The following is a 13,539-nucleotide window of genomic DNA, read 5'->3' on the forward strand; positions in this document are numbered from 1 at the left end:
CAATTCCAAAACATAAGAAGTGATTAGTCCAAAGGTACCCAACATTCCATCTTAGCTTCAAACTTCCCTTACCCCCTTGCAATCGCTTACTGGACATTAAAGTGCAAAACTCCCATTCGAAGATCCACCAGGGTTTATCAGAATTCATGCAAAAGCGACTCTTGACTGAACCCACCATGCATCTTGAGACATCCATGCCCTCATGTTCCTGAGGACTTAAAATGTGCAAATTTGCCATCATGTTCCTAAACATATTCCTTCTTTTCATAAAGTAAGCTTAGAGAGAAATGTTTACAAATCAATCCAGTCATCATTTCTTCATTTTAATGCTTAAACGCTTCCTTTTGATTGCTGCCTTTTTGACATTTCACCAAGGAAATATGTTTGCGTGTTCGCAATGCCATTGAATCAGCAATTACATCTCCATATTCCAGATGTCATGAGAGTGTTCAGCACATCTCCCAATAAAATTTATTTCTGAACTTTGAAAAAAGAAGAAATGTACTTTGTATAAATTAAGCACATTACCCTTATTTTTCTAATTGCTACATTGCACACAGAGAGGGTTCCTGAATTTATTAATTCAAGGATTTCCGACAATTCTATATAATAGTATATAATAATTTTTTTCTTCAACAAGTACAATTTTGGATTATTTATGGGCATGCCTTATGCATGTTGATGAGCTAATGTTTTTCCCCACAGTGGAACAGGAGATGCGGAGATGAATTTGTACTCATAGCAGTAACTACATTTATCATGGTGATTCTTGAGCACTCCGGCTAGGACTGGAAATTTACTGTCCTAAGTAGAAAGAAATGCATCATACTGGTCTCACCCATGGCTTCGTTAAGATGTCTTAACCTCTTATCTCCCTTTCTGCAGATCTCATGGTGCTATAATGCTCTTCTCACTCACGGGGCCAGCTCAGAGGTACCAGGCCTGCAGCCCTCAGGCTATTGCGTGTCTCCCAGAGCAATCCAGTGCCAGCCTTTTCTTCTGTTACCCTTTAGCAAACTGAATAGACAGCATCCGGGCTCTTTGCAACAGGCTATAATTGACTCTTTAAAAAAAAAACAGCAAACCAAAACAGCCACACAATGTGCAATCTGGCACCACCGTTATGGTTCAATGGGAGTGCAGAGGTAGCTCTGCCACTTGAGGCAGAGCTGTCTTCAAGATTCTGTTTACCTGCATTGGAAATGGACAGCCAGCTGTCATTTTCATGAACGTAGGGGTGTGGCTAAATGCACAGAGCAACCCTTTCCTAAGGCCCTCTATACAGGACACATCCCTCACGATGGAGGATCCCGGCAGTCAGCTGAGGTCCTATCCCCTGCATTATTCCTGTCGCATACACTTTGTGGCATTTTCTCCTCTAATAAGAAAATGACACAACCCAGTGCTCCTTCTGAGGTCTTTGCTTGATATTTACCCAGTTCCAAAGGGTACACTAGGCAAGTTTGACTCCCTGCTCTCTCCCATCCATAAAATGCCTTGCCGGTATCTCCTTTGAGCTCATCCCGCCTCCTAAAAAATGCTCCCCAGCAAAATTTCATCTGTTAGTAATAGAACTGAGAAATGCCTCATTGCAGGCAAGAAGTGGTACGAGAGCAACCACGGCTCCAGCAAATTTATTTTGCCTTTCAAGGGTCTAATTGCACACAACATGGTGCAGTTTTGATTAATCCTTCAGAATTTAATATATACTCTGGGGGGGTCAATATGTTGATTCTTCATGCATCGCTATCATGGGAGTAACTGGAATGTGTTTAAACACCACAGGAGGTGCACTTCTCAAACTTACCTGGCCCTGCCAAGGGTAAAAAGTGCTCATTAATGACTCGATCCAGGAGGGGAGCCAGAGAGGGGTCTGCTTCCTCCCTGACACTATTTCTGGTTTGCTTGGCAGGCACATTTCCCTTGGGGAGGTCCCAGGTGAGGCACACACTGGAATCTTCCAGGCTCATGCCCCGATCATTTTAATGAGAAAGCAATGTCGAAATATTGGCACCTTGCATCCAGCCAACATATGGAGATGCCGTACAGGCACTTAATTGAACTGTTTGAAGATTATGAAGTCAACTGGGTCAAGGAATGCTTATTCTGTATAGCGTGGGCTGCAAAGAGGTCATTCAAAGGTAATAACAAGGCTGCCTGCCTTTTCCACAAAGAATGGTCATTTAAATTCCAGAATCCACGTTCCTGTAGTGGAATTGCCAGCAGAACATAGGGAGGGCAGAGTTATGGTGCATCACTAAACATGTGAACATGTGTATAAACAGCTCTCTGGAAAGTCGCATTGAGAGAAGAATCATAAGAGCAGTGCTATGAAAATGGTGCACTTGGTCAATCATTGAACTGATTAGCCCCCGGGTGAGTAGGAGTGAGGAAATCTGCTTTAGCAGCAGCAGGGAAACACACAGAGCAGGCAACATGAGTTCAGAAAGGGCTCATGCTTTGGTGCTGCTCTTCTCTGCCTAGCATTAAACAGCCTTTTCCGGCCTGTTTGCTCACCTGGTCATTGTAATCTCAGTTATGGGCTTTACTGGGTGGCACTAAAATTCCTACATTGGTATCCTCACCTCCTATACCCCATGATTAAATTTGGAGAGTGTTTAAAGTGGTGATTCAGATGAAGTCCCTAATGCAAAATGACCTCTGGTGTCCTTATAAGAAGAGGAGACCAGCAAATGCCCAGAAAATACTACATGGAGCCAAAGGAAGAAGATAGCCAGCTGCCATCCAAGTAGAGAGGCCTCAGAATGCAATCAACACCTTGATCTTGGACTTCAGGCTTCCAGAACTGCAAGAAAATAAATTTGCATAATTGAAGCCAGCTAATTTTATGGTACTTTGCTAAAGACAGAACCAGCAAAATGTAAGACAGGCTTAGGAATCTGTAATGTTACAGAGCATAACAGGTACTCAAGCATCGTACAGACCCTTAAGGAGTATCAGTATCCATTCCACTCTCCCTAACTCATTTTATAAATGCACACCTTGAAATCAACGGAGACACCAGTCATCTTGTATGTATTCCACCTACACGTCTCACTTTAACTTGACCACCTGTTTAAAGGCCCTGTTCCAAATACAGTCATCCTCTGAGATAGGGGTGGCCTTTATGTGACACAGTAAGAAAGGAACGAGGAAGTTACCTTCCAAACTTCAGAGTCCCAGGCCCACTCCACTGGTTGGTACTGCCTCCTGCAACAAATGGTAGCACCGTGGGTGTAGGGAATCACATCACACAAAAGGCCTGGATGCCATTCCTGGCTTGTGGCCATGAGCATATTCATATCTCAATGTAACTTCAACATTGCTAAGCCCCAACAAGGGATCACCAGGAGATCCCTGTGTACACGTAAACAGCTTTTAAAAAATCCCTTCCCTGAAGTGCTATCCAAATAGTCAAGCAATCTCTAACCTGTTTTTTTTTAATCTCCTATACAGGTAAAACTATAGGATAATTATAGGATGAAAATGAGGCCAGTTAGAAACCACCACACTGAAAAGCAACCTAGTACGACTGTAAAAGCTTTGCTTGTCTTTTTCAGAGGTTGCCATGCAGGTGTCTGGAGTGAAAAGGAAGACACAAGAAGACCACAGTGAGCACAGAACCAAAGGTTCTGAGCACAGAACTGCCCACACCCTGGCGCGTGTGATCACCAGATGAAACTAGCCACAAGGCATCTGAAAGTTAGAACAACAAACACACTGCCAGCTTTGCAGTTAAGCTGCAGTTACACAGGGCCACCAAGTCATGTGTGCCCCTCTTAATCCCCCCTAAAGGTCAGATAACTCACCCACGACCTGTAAAACGTGCAGATCCACCTAGAGCTTGTTCCAGTTCAGTTTCTCTTGTTGAGTCAGGTCTCTCTCAACCTCTAATTCTTGGCACTTTTAAGGACCAGAACGAAAGGGACAACTGGATGCAGTCCAATTGCAGCGAAATTAGAAGCTACCTTGGATACACCAGGGTATACAGAAAGGCTTGTTTACTCAACATATAAGTTAAGGTCAACAAGGCAAGGTACACTTCCTGGTCATAAATCCTTTAGGCCTGTTTGTTTTGGGGCCTCTGGTTGTTCCTGGTAAAATCCCAGAGCATGTGTCTGGTCTCATGAAAAGCACTCTCTTTTGCAAATCACTGAAGTCTTAGCAGGCCTAACACATTTGAGTTCCTGCTTGTTCTTGGAAAGAAGCAAAAGAAGGGCAAAATCCTTTCCCTTCTCTTCTCACAATGGCAAAAGGCTTTGGCCATTAAAATGGTCAGCTCTCCCTTTAGATTACAGACACAATTCAACGTGTAACATCAGGAACAATCCATGTGAATGCAGAGATTCTAGTGTGTGCATATGAATACATTTCACTCTTCCTGAAAATACGGCATGGACCGTCTATTAAGCAAGAGTATTGATTTTGAGACTTGCTCCTTTAACCTACAAGACACTCCGTGGCCTCTATCCAGCACCTCTTTTAACTTCTTGTGTTTGGGGCCGTGTATTGTGATCTGCCAAGGGAAGCTTGTTTCCATTAGCAGTGTCGCTTCGTCAACTCTGTGCAGTTCTCTCTGTACAGCTTTTCCCCATTTGAATCAATAGTGGATTGTATTAAACTATTTCAACAGAAGTCAGTTACTAAGTTGTTTGTCTCCACCATTAGAAACTTCTGACATCAGGTTTACTAATGAAGTTTTGCTGAATTGTTATTAAAAACAAACAAACAAAAAAAAACCAAAAAAACCAACCAGGACTGGCATTGTGGCACAGTGCGTAAGGCTGTCATTTACAATGCCAACATCCCATATGGATGCCGGTTTGCGTCCCAGTTGCTCCACTTATGACCCAGCTCCCTGTGGGGAGCAACCCGGACTAGACTAAGTTACTGGAATTAGGACTTATTCTATGCATCTGCTCTCCCACAATATGGCGCTGAGAAGGGAGAAACAGCTTCTACGCAGCTGCCTCCAGTTCAACCAATAAACTGTAGGACCTGCTCCTGATTGGAGGAGAGCAGTGTACTCGGCGTGTGGGTAGCAGAGTTGGGATTGGTGGAAGAGGACTATAAAGGAGGAGAGAGACAACATGCACCAGGAACATCTAAGGGGAACATCTATCTGAAGGAACACCTGTGCAGCCCCCGAGAGAGCCGGCCGGTGATGTGCCGCTCCCCCGCGGAAGTGGGGAATGTGGCAGGGGGAACCGCCCTTCCACGGAGGTGGAAGGGTCGGTAGCCAACCCGGGAAGAACCAGCAGCAAACCCGGGGAGGGCCAAGCAGACAAAAGAACAGCGCAGGGTCTTGTGTCATTCCTCCACGAAGAAGGGGAGCGACACTCCTCATTAATGGCCTGGGAAAAACAACAGAAGATAGTCCAAGTGCTTGGACCCCTGCACCCATGTAGGGGGCTTGGATGACACTCCTGGCTCCTGGCTTTGGTCTGGCCCAGCACTGGCCATTGCAGCCATCTGGGGAATGAATCAGTAGATGGAAGACATCTCTCTTCTCTCCCTCTCCCTCTCCCTCTCCCTCTCCCTCTCCCTCTCCCTCTCCCTCTCTCTCTCCTACTCTGTAACTCAGTCTTTCAGATAAATAAATACATTGTTAAAAAAATCAACTGACATTAATGACTCTAAGTGTGAAAAACAAGATGGAGTAAACAATGCATTTCCTAAAGAGTGTAAGTACAGCAAGAAAGAGACTTTCGCCAAGGATTGATGACTGTCATCCAAATGATCCCATTTGGTGAGAAATACACAAAATCCCAACATGAACATCATTGCCACCTGACTTCTTTCCCACTATCATGGCTCTGAGGATGCCTGAGGATCCTTGATGGTACACATTAATATCTTGTGCGCCCACTTCCCACATACACACCCCAATGTGAACACACTTCCTTTGCAAGTATTAATAATAAGCATTTAAGCACAAGTATCAGGCAAATGGCACACCCAATGACCCACAAGGGACGTGCTCATTTGTGAGCTTAAATTCTAGAACTGAGTGCACCAAAAACTATGTGTGAAATCCTGACCCATTACAGTTCAATTATCCACAGGATTCCATCTCACAGGAGGTACCTCTAAATTAAGTTCATCTGAAAACCCAACTGGAATCCTTTCCAAAAACTAAATCAACCAACCACAGCAGGCTTGTCCTTCTCTGGAATAAATGGAGCACTGTTGTACCAAGCAGAGGTAGGCCCACTTTCTGCTCAACCACTCCGATTAGTAGCCAAAAGCCATCCTTGACATCTGCCTGCTATCTGGCTGTATGAGATGCTAGGCCACAAGGGCATGGGTGAAAGAATGCATTCTCCCCAGCACCATAACCAAGGGTAAAATAAACCCAAGGCACGGAGGAGAGCCAGGACTAGAAATAAATCCATCTTCAGATGCAAAGGACACACAGAGAGATAAAGGTGGAGACAGGTACAGATAAACGTGAGCTATATTCAGGGAGGCATCCATCTTGGGTCACCTATCTGATCAGGGGCCCTGTAATCACACTGCCTTGAGACAAGAACAAGGAATTTCTGTTGTTCACAACAACGCCAAAGATCTGCGATTTTGCGGCCTCACGGTTGGACAAGGTTTCAGGGCCAACTTCGTGTAAAATATGCCCTTCTTGAACACCTGTCTGGCCAGAGGAGGAACGTGGTCACAAACTCTGTCCCCAGTGCTGTCAGACACCATTCATGGCACTGGAAACTCCTAAAAGGAATGCCAGGATCCAATTGTAAGGGAGGCTGAATTATGTGCTAATGACCTAAAAATAGAATCCTTCTGACACCAAGGGAGTGGAGGAAAGGTGAATCCCTTTCTTTGTGCTCAGCTACCCGAAAGAAGTGTGACTTAGGAAGCTTCTTACAAGCTCTTAGTTCCTGATGAACATACCCATGCCCAGGAAGGACCAGAAACGATGGCCCTTTCAGAATAGCAAGGCATTTTTTCCACCCCAAGGCCTCCTCCCCCCAAAAAAGCAAAGACACAGCTAGTTCTATCCAAAATGATGAAGAGGGTGTTCTTGGAAGGGTAGACTTAACTCTTTTCCTCCTCTGAACCATACTGGATAATTTCCCAGATAACAGAGACTAATAGGAATCAGGAAAACTGCAGGGAGAGCTAGTCACCAAACAGACTTCTAAGAACCCATTAGGGGCATCAGAATGTGCTAGTCTAGGACACTTAGGACAGTGAGTTATGGAGAAAAGTGGGCAAAATTTCTCACTGCAGAGGAACTTCAACATGACTCCAAAAAAAAAAAAAATTCCACCCATGATTGATAAGATAGTAGCACATTGAAGAGACAGAGAGAGCAAGACCTCAGAGGTCACATGTTCAGTCCCTACCTGTCCACAGCTTGCCAGTGTCTCTGGGAACATTGCCATTGCCAGAAGCATCCATGCAGTGGACATAGGTGGACACAGTGAAGTCGTTCCAACACCTTTGCTCAGGATCACTGGGCTGATACAGTTCCATCCCAAACCTGAGATTTCTTAAGCAGCCATGCGGGATTCTGTGCTTCTCAGACTACGGAGCAGGGACTACAGTCACAGTGCCGAGGGACGGAGAACATGCAATTCCAGAAACTACCACATCAAGCAAAAGCAGGAGACCTGAGGGGAAATGGGGCGTCTGTGCCCCCCACCAGCACGGCCAGCTATCATCTCAGAATGATCAGTGAGGCAGCGAGACTTCAAGACAAAGTAGACCTGGTGAGGGAAAGTTGTTTGTTTTCATGGCATATCTTGCTTGCTTGGAGGCAAAATCTGCTGCTGAAAACTTCGAACTCCTGAGAGAATGGATTGGAACATTCCAGATCAAAAGATGTGACCGTCGGAAGTAAGGAAAGAATACTCAGTTTCCTCCAGTGAAAATAAAAACACCACAAGCTGACAGGTCCCAGGAACAGCTACCAGGAAGAGGGACTCTGCTTCTAATCACGGCACAAAGTCTTCAACGAGACAGCGGCTCAAAAACCACACCATCAGGCTGACGACGATCACCCAGAAAGCTGTTATGAACCTTTCCTGTGACACTCAAGGAACTGCAAGGGAACTACAAAAACTCCATGGAAAATGAAACAGAACATTAAGCTTGTTTTGGTATCAAAATATGTTGAAATCGGCACATAGGGCTTTCATAATATGCATTTTCCCTAAATGTTTTGAAGATGCGTGTGCATATAAATTTCAAATTTTCACTCCAAAATAAGTTTATTTTTTAATTTCATTTTCCATGAACTTTGGAAGTACCCTGTTGTTTACCTTGCTTAGTATTATTCTATTATGAAACAGCCAACCCATAATATTGCATCCACTCAACCAATTTTAATCAGCATGCTGTGTACAAGTCAACCACCTAGTGTGATGGTGTGGAGGGCTAAGTTGTTCCACAGTAAAGTATCCCAGATCACACAGTTCTAGGCCAGGGGTTTCAGCAAAGAAGGAAAAGGAATAAAATTCCCTATTGTACGGGCACCTACATTTTAGGACAGGTGCAAACGCAGCACCAGTGTTTAAGTAAAACATGTATCTGAAGGGTTATGGCTGCAATTTAAAGGTGAGAAGGAGGTGGTCGGGAAGACTCTCAAAGGTGATAGCGGAACACCTGAAAGAGAAGAGGGCATGGGTGGACACTGAAAGGAAGAGCTTCTTCCAAAGAGTTGGAATAGGATATGCAAAGGTACTGAGGCCGATGCCATACCTAGAACACCCAAGGAACAGCAAGGAGGCCACGATGGCTGGATTAGTGTACTTAGTAATAATAACATGGAATGGGTCAAAATATATAATTATTATATGGCATAAAAGGTCAGTAAAAAATTGTTAATGGGGATAAAAACGTATCTGCTAAAAAAAAGTATACACATTGGGGCCGGCACTGTGGCACAGTGGGCTAACGCCCTGGCCTGAAGCATTGGCATCCCACATGGGCACCGGTTTGAGACCCGGCTGCTCCACTCCCTGATATGGCCTGGGAAAGCAGTGGAGGATGACCCAAGTCCTTGGATCCCTGTACCCACATGGGAGGGAGACCTGGAAGAAGCTCCTGGCTCCTGGCTTCAGATCAGCACAGCTCCAGCTGTTGAGGCTAATTGGAGAATGAACCATCGGATGGAAGACCTCTCTCTCTCTCTCTGCCTCTCCTCTCTCTGTGTAACTCTTTCAAATAAATAAATAAATCTTTAAAAAAAAATACACACATGTATCTTTCAAAAATAGAAGCACTGGCCGGCGCCGCGGCTCACTAGGCTAATCCTCTACCTTGCGGTGCTGGCACACCAGGTTCTAGTCCCGGTCAGGACGCCGGATTCTGTCCCGGTTGCCCCTCTTCCAGGCCAGCTCTCTGCTGTGGCCAGGGAGTGCAGTGGAGGATGGCCCAAGTGCTTGGGCCCTGCACCCCATGGGAGACCAGGAGAAGTACCTGGCTCCTGCCATAGGATCAGTGCGGTGCACCGGCCACAGCGCGCTGGCAGCAGCGGCCATTGGAGGGTGAACCAACGGCAAAGGAAGACCTTTCTCTCTCTCTCTCTCTCACTGTCCACTCTGCCTGTCAAAAAAAAAAAATAGAAGCATATATATCAAAAATCTTTGCAATGGTTATTTGGATTGGGCGAGGGAGAATTTTTGAAGATTAGCAGAGATTTTTTCCCTTCTTTTTCATTTCTTTCCTTGTTCATTTAGAACAACTGATGGAGAGTCTGCTGCGTACCAGGCATAGGAAATAGCATATAGCAGTACAGAGACAGAGAGAGGCAATGTAATCTTTGGGAAATGGGCCAATGCTAGGGCAAGCCATGGCTTGCACTGTGAAGAGTAAGGAGTTGAAATAGACAACAATGGGTTTGGGAGAAAGTAGAGAGGGAAGGTCTCAGCAAACAGTTGACTTTGGTTGAACCCAGAAAAATCACAACAGCAGAACTGACCTGGCAAGAACAGTGACAAGAGCTTCCCACCATGAGATGGTATGAACCTCAACAGCTTTTGTAATCCTGAAGATACTCAGTAGGGTCTATTTTAGTAGAGAAATAGATACGGATCTGTAGTCTCAGTTATATAACCATGCCATGTATTTTGATCACTCATTCATTCAGTAAGCATTTATTAAACACATATTATCCACAGGCAACTGGGCTGGGAATAAAGCTTGAAATGATACAGACATGGACCCTGTTCTCAGGAGGCTTAAGTCAAATCAGGAGCAAAACCAGGATCTCAGAGCTGCCACTTGGCGTTACAGAAAATTGGGGAAGAGCCAGAGACAAATTTCAGGAACCTGGCTGTCTTACTCCAAGTTTGCTGCAAGCCCGAAGCAAAAATAGCAGCTCAACTGGGTTTCTTTCGCCAGCTTTTGGACAGAACAATGAGCATACGTGCTTTGCACGTGTTCGCTCTTCATTCAGCCAACCCCTGTTGGCCACAGGGCCCGAGGTAAAGGGATGGAGTTGGAAGAAATTTTCTCCTAAAGGGGCTTGCAGTCTATTTGATGAAAGATGTGAGCAAACAATTACAACAGAGAGAGCATTCCAAGGAAGTGTCCACATAGTTTAGTCTTGTGATGATGAACGTGAAGTTCAACAAATAAGGTGGACAGAGGTTAACAGTCCTGATTATCTTAAAGTCACAAATGTTCAAAATGCCCTCCACCCCTGCCAACATGTTTCGGAGTACTTCAAAATGGAAAGAAAATGAAAAATGGAATTAAAAGATAAGTTTATTGGGGAGCAAACACAATTCTAAACCCCATGCAGAGTTTTTTCACCATACGTTTTCTATGAATTTTTTGGTAGACTCATTGAAGACATGAATTTCAATACTTTTATATAAAGATAGACTTATTCTTTAATTCTACTTTTCCACCAAATTCCTGAAGTCCTCTTTTATTGCATATGTTAACTTCAGACAGGTGTATATTATTAGAACATTCGATGACCTAAGCAACACTTGGACGGAGATATTATCACAGGCCTGTGATTACAGAAAAGGGAAAAGTCTGGCCGGCGCCATGGCTCTCTAGGCTAATCCTCTGCCTGCAGCACAGCATCCCGGGTTCTAGTCCCGGTTGGGGAGCCGGTTCTGTCCCGGTTGCTCCTCTTCCAGTCCGGCTCTCTGCTGTGGCCTGGGAAGGCAGTGGAGGATGGCCCAAGTGCTTAGGCCCTATACCTGCATGGGAGACCAGGAGGAAGCACCCGGCTCCTGGCTTCAGATCAGTGCAGCATACTGGCTGTAGCGGCCATTTGGGGGATGAACCAATGGGGGAAAAAAGGAAGACCTTTCTCTCTGTCTCTCTCTCACTGTCTAACTCTGCCTGTCAATAAATAAATAAAGGGAAAGTCTGCTTTATCAAGTTTTCAGGACAGCTTTCAGGGGAAGTGATGCTAGAGCCAAGTTTTAAAAGAAAGGAGGAGGAGAAGGCATTATGAAAGTGAAGTCACAGCTTGCAATGCTGTCAGCCCAACCTGGAGGGCCAGTTCAAGTCCTAGCTGCTCCACTTCTGATCCAGCTTCCTGCTGATACACCTGGGAAAACAGCAGATGATGGCCCAATTGTTTGAGCCACTGCCACCATTGTAGGATGCTTAGATGGAGTACCTGGCTCCTTACTTCAGCCTGTCCCAGACCTGGCTGTCGACAGCCATTTGGGGAGCGAGCAAACAAATGGACAATCTCTGTCCCTGCCCTGTCATTCTGCCAGATAAATAGATAAATAGATACATACATACAAAAGTAAGAAAACAGGAGGGGTAAGTGTTTGGTATGGTGGTTAACTTGGGATGCCTACAGTCCTTACTAGACTGGCTGGGTTTGAATACCAGTCCTGTTTCCAATCCAGCTTCCCACTAATTCATACCCTGGAAGGCAGCAGATAATGGGTCAAATACTTGCATGTCTGCTACCCATGTGGGAGGAATGGATTAAGTTCTCAGCTCCTAGCTTTGGCCTGGCACAGTCTTAGTTGTTTCAGGCCTTCAGGGAGTGAACCAGAGAATGAATGACTGGAAGATATTCACATTTATTCTCATTCGTTTTCATATTTCTCTCTCTCTCTCCCTCTCTCCCTCCCTCCCTCTCTTTCAAATAAATAAATTTCAGTGAAAAAGCAGGAATCAGCTGGTGACTTAGAGTATCCATACTCAGATCTGCAACCTGGAATTTGCAGCCAGAACCCTTCTCCATTCCATTTCTGGCCTTCAGTGCAGACCAGCGGAACAGCTGTGCTTCAGAGAGCACCTTGAAAGGGAACCTGAGCCTGTGTCAGACACGGAGACCAACACAGAGGGAGAGTTACTGGGAAAGGGCCCCTTTTTCTCCTTTTGGCTCCCACTAACCCTGTCCCTTCTCCCCCCACTGCCTCTAGTTCCACCTGCCCTCTTGTGAGTCCTCATTGTCACCTCATACAAACATTGGAAGAACACAATGAGCAACCCTACAAAACAGAACTCTCTGTTCAAATAAATTAGCCTTCTCTGGTGTTGACATTTGAAAAAATCAGCAGAGCAGTGTTTTCTATCTCAGCCAGGGAGACGCATGTCTTCACTCATAGGGTCTGTGTGGGGAACAAACATTTGAGAGGCTTTCCTTTGTTTTTGAGTATGGATCCTTGAGAGCCAGGAATAATTAATATCTTGCATGCCTCTACTTGTCCACAGTTTGTAGCACATTCGTTTTATGCAAAAGCTAGTGTTTGTTCACAGTGTGTGTATGTGTGTGTGTATAGACATATGAGGGAACCTCAAAAATGTCAACAAAAACTAGGATTAAAAGATGTTTAAGGGGACCGGTGCTGTGGCGCACTAGGTTAATCCTTCTTCTGCGGCACCAGCATCCCATATATGCACTGGTTCTAGACCTGGTTGCTCCTCTTCCAGTCCAGCTACCTGCTGTGGCCTGGGAAAGCAGTAGAAGATGGTCTAAGTCCTTGGGCCCCTGCACCCACTTGGGAGACCAGGATGAAGCTCCTGGCTCCTGGCTCCTGGCTCCTGGCTTCGGATCAGCACAGCTCTGGCCATTACAGCCATTTGGGGAGTGAACCAATGGAAGACTTTTCTCTATATCTCTCTCTCTCTCACTGTCTGCAATTCTACCTGTCAAATAAATAAAAATATTAAGGAAAAAAAAGATGTCTAAAGGGGGGGCCGACGCTGTGGCACAGCGGGTTAAAGCCCTGGTCTGAAGCACCGGCATCCCATATAAGCACAGGTTCTAGTCCCGGCTCCTCCTCTTCCAATCCAGCTCTCTGCTGTGGCCTGGGAAAGCAGTAGAAGATAGCCCAAAGGTGCTTGGGACCCTGCACCCATGTGGGAGACCCAGAAGAGGCTCCTGGCTCCTGGCTCCTGGCTTCGGATTGGCGCAGCTCCGGCTGTTGCGGCCATCTGGGGAGTGAACCAGCGGATGGAAGAGCTTTCTCTCTGTCTCTACCTCTCTCTGTAACTCTCTTTCAAATAAATAAAATAAATCCTTAAAAAAAGATGTTTAAGGGGTGTTTGCCTAGTAGTTAACACACTAATTGAAATGCTCACGTCCCATAG

At 45.4% G+C, this 13,539-nt stretch overlaps 1 protein-coding gene across 3 annotated transcripts in view; it reads right to left on the reverse strand.

Moving 5' to 3' along the window:
- The window catches only part of PPARGC1A (PPARG coactivator 1 alpha), a 705,391-nt gene that overhangs the window by 357,598 nt on the left and 334,254 nt on the right, over nt 1-13,539 (reverse strand). Inside the window, exon 1 of one of the 3 annotated variants that reach the window (XM_070069598.1) lies at nt 3,162-3,394. The exons of the other annotated variants lie outside the window; for them this stretch is intronic. Coding sequence (XP_069925699.1) covers nt 3,162-3,302 — 141 coding nt within the window. The 5' untranslated portion in view covers nt 3,303-3,394. Of the gene's footprint in view, nt 1-3,161; nt 3,395-13,539 lie in introns of those variants that run through there. 3 annotated transcript variants of the gene reach the window in all.

The sequence above is a fragment of the Oryctolagus cuniculus genome, chromosome 2 (genome assembly GCF_964237555.1).
Source record: "Oryctolagus cuniculus chromosome 2, mOryCun1.1, whole genome shotgun sequence".
In the NCBI taxonomy this organism is placed as follows: domain Eukaryota; kingdom Metazoa; phylum Chordata; class Mammalia; order Lagomorpha; family Leporidae; genus Oryctolagus; species Oryctolagus cuniculus.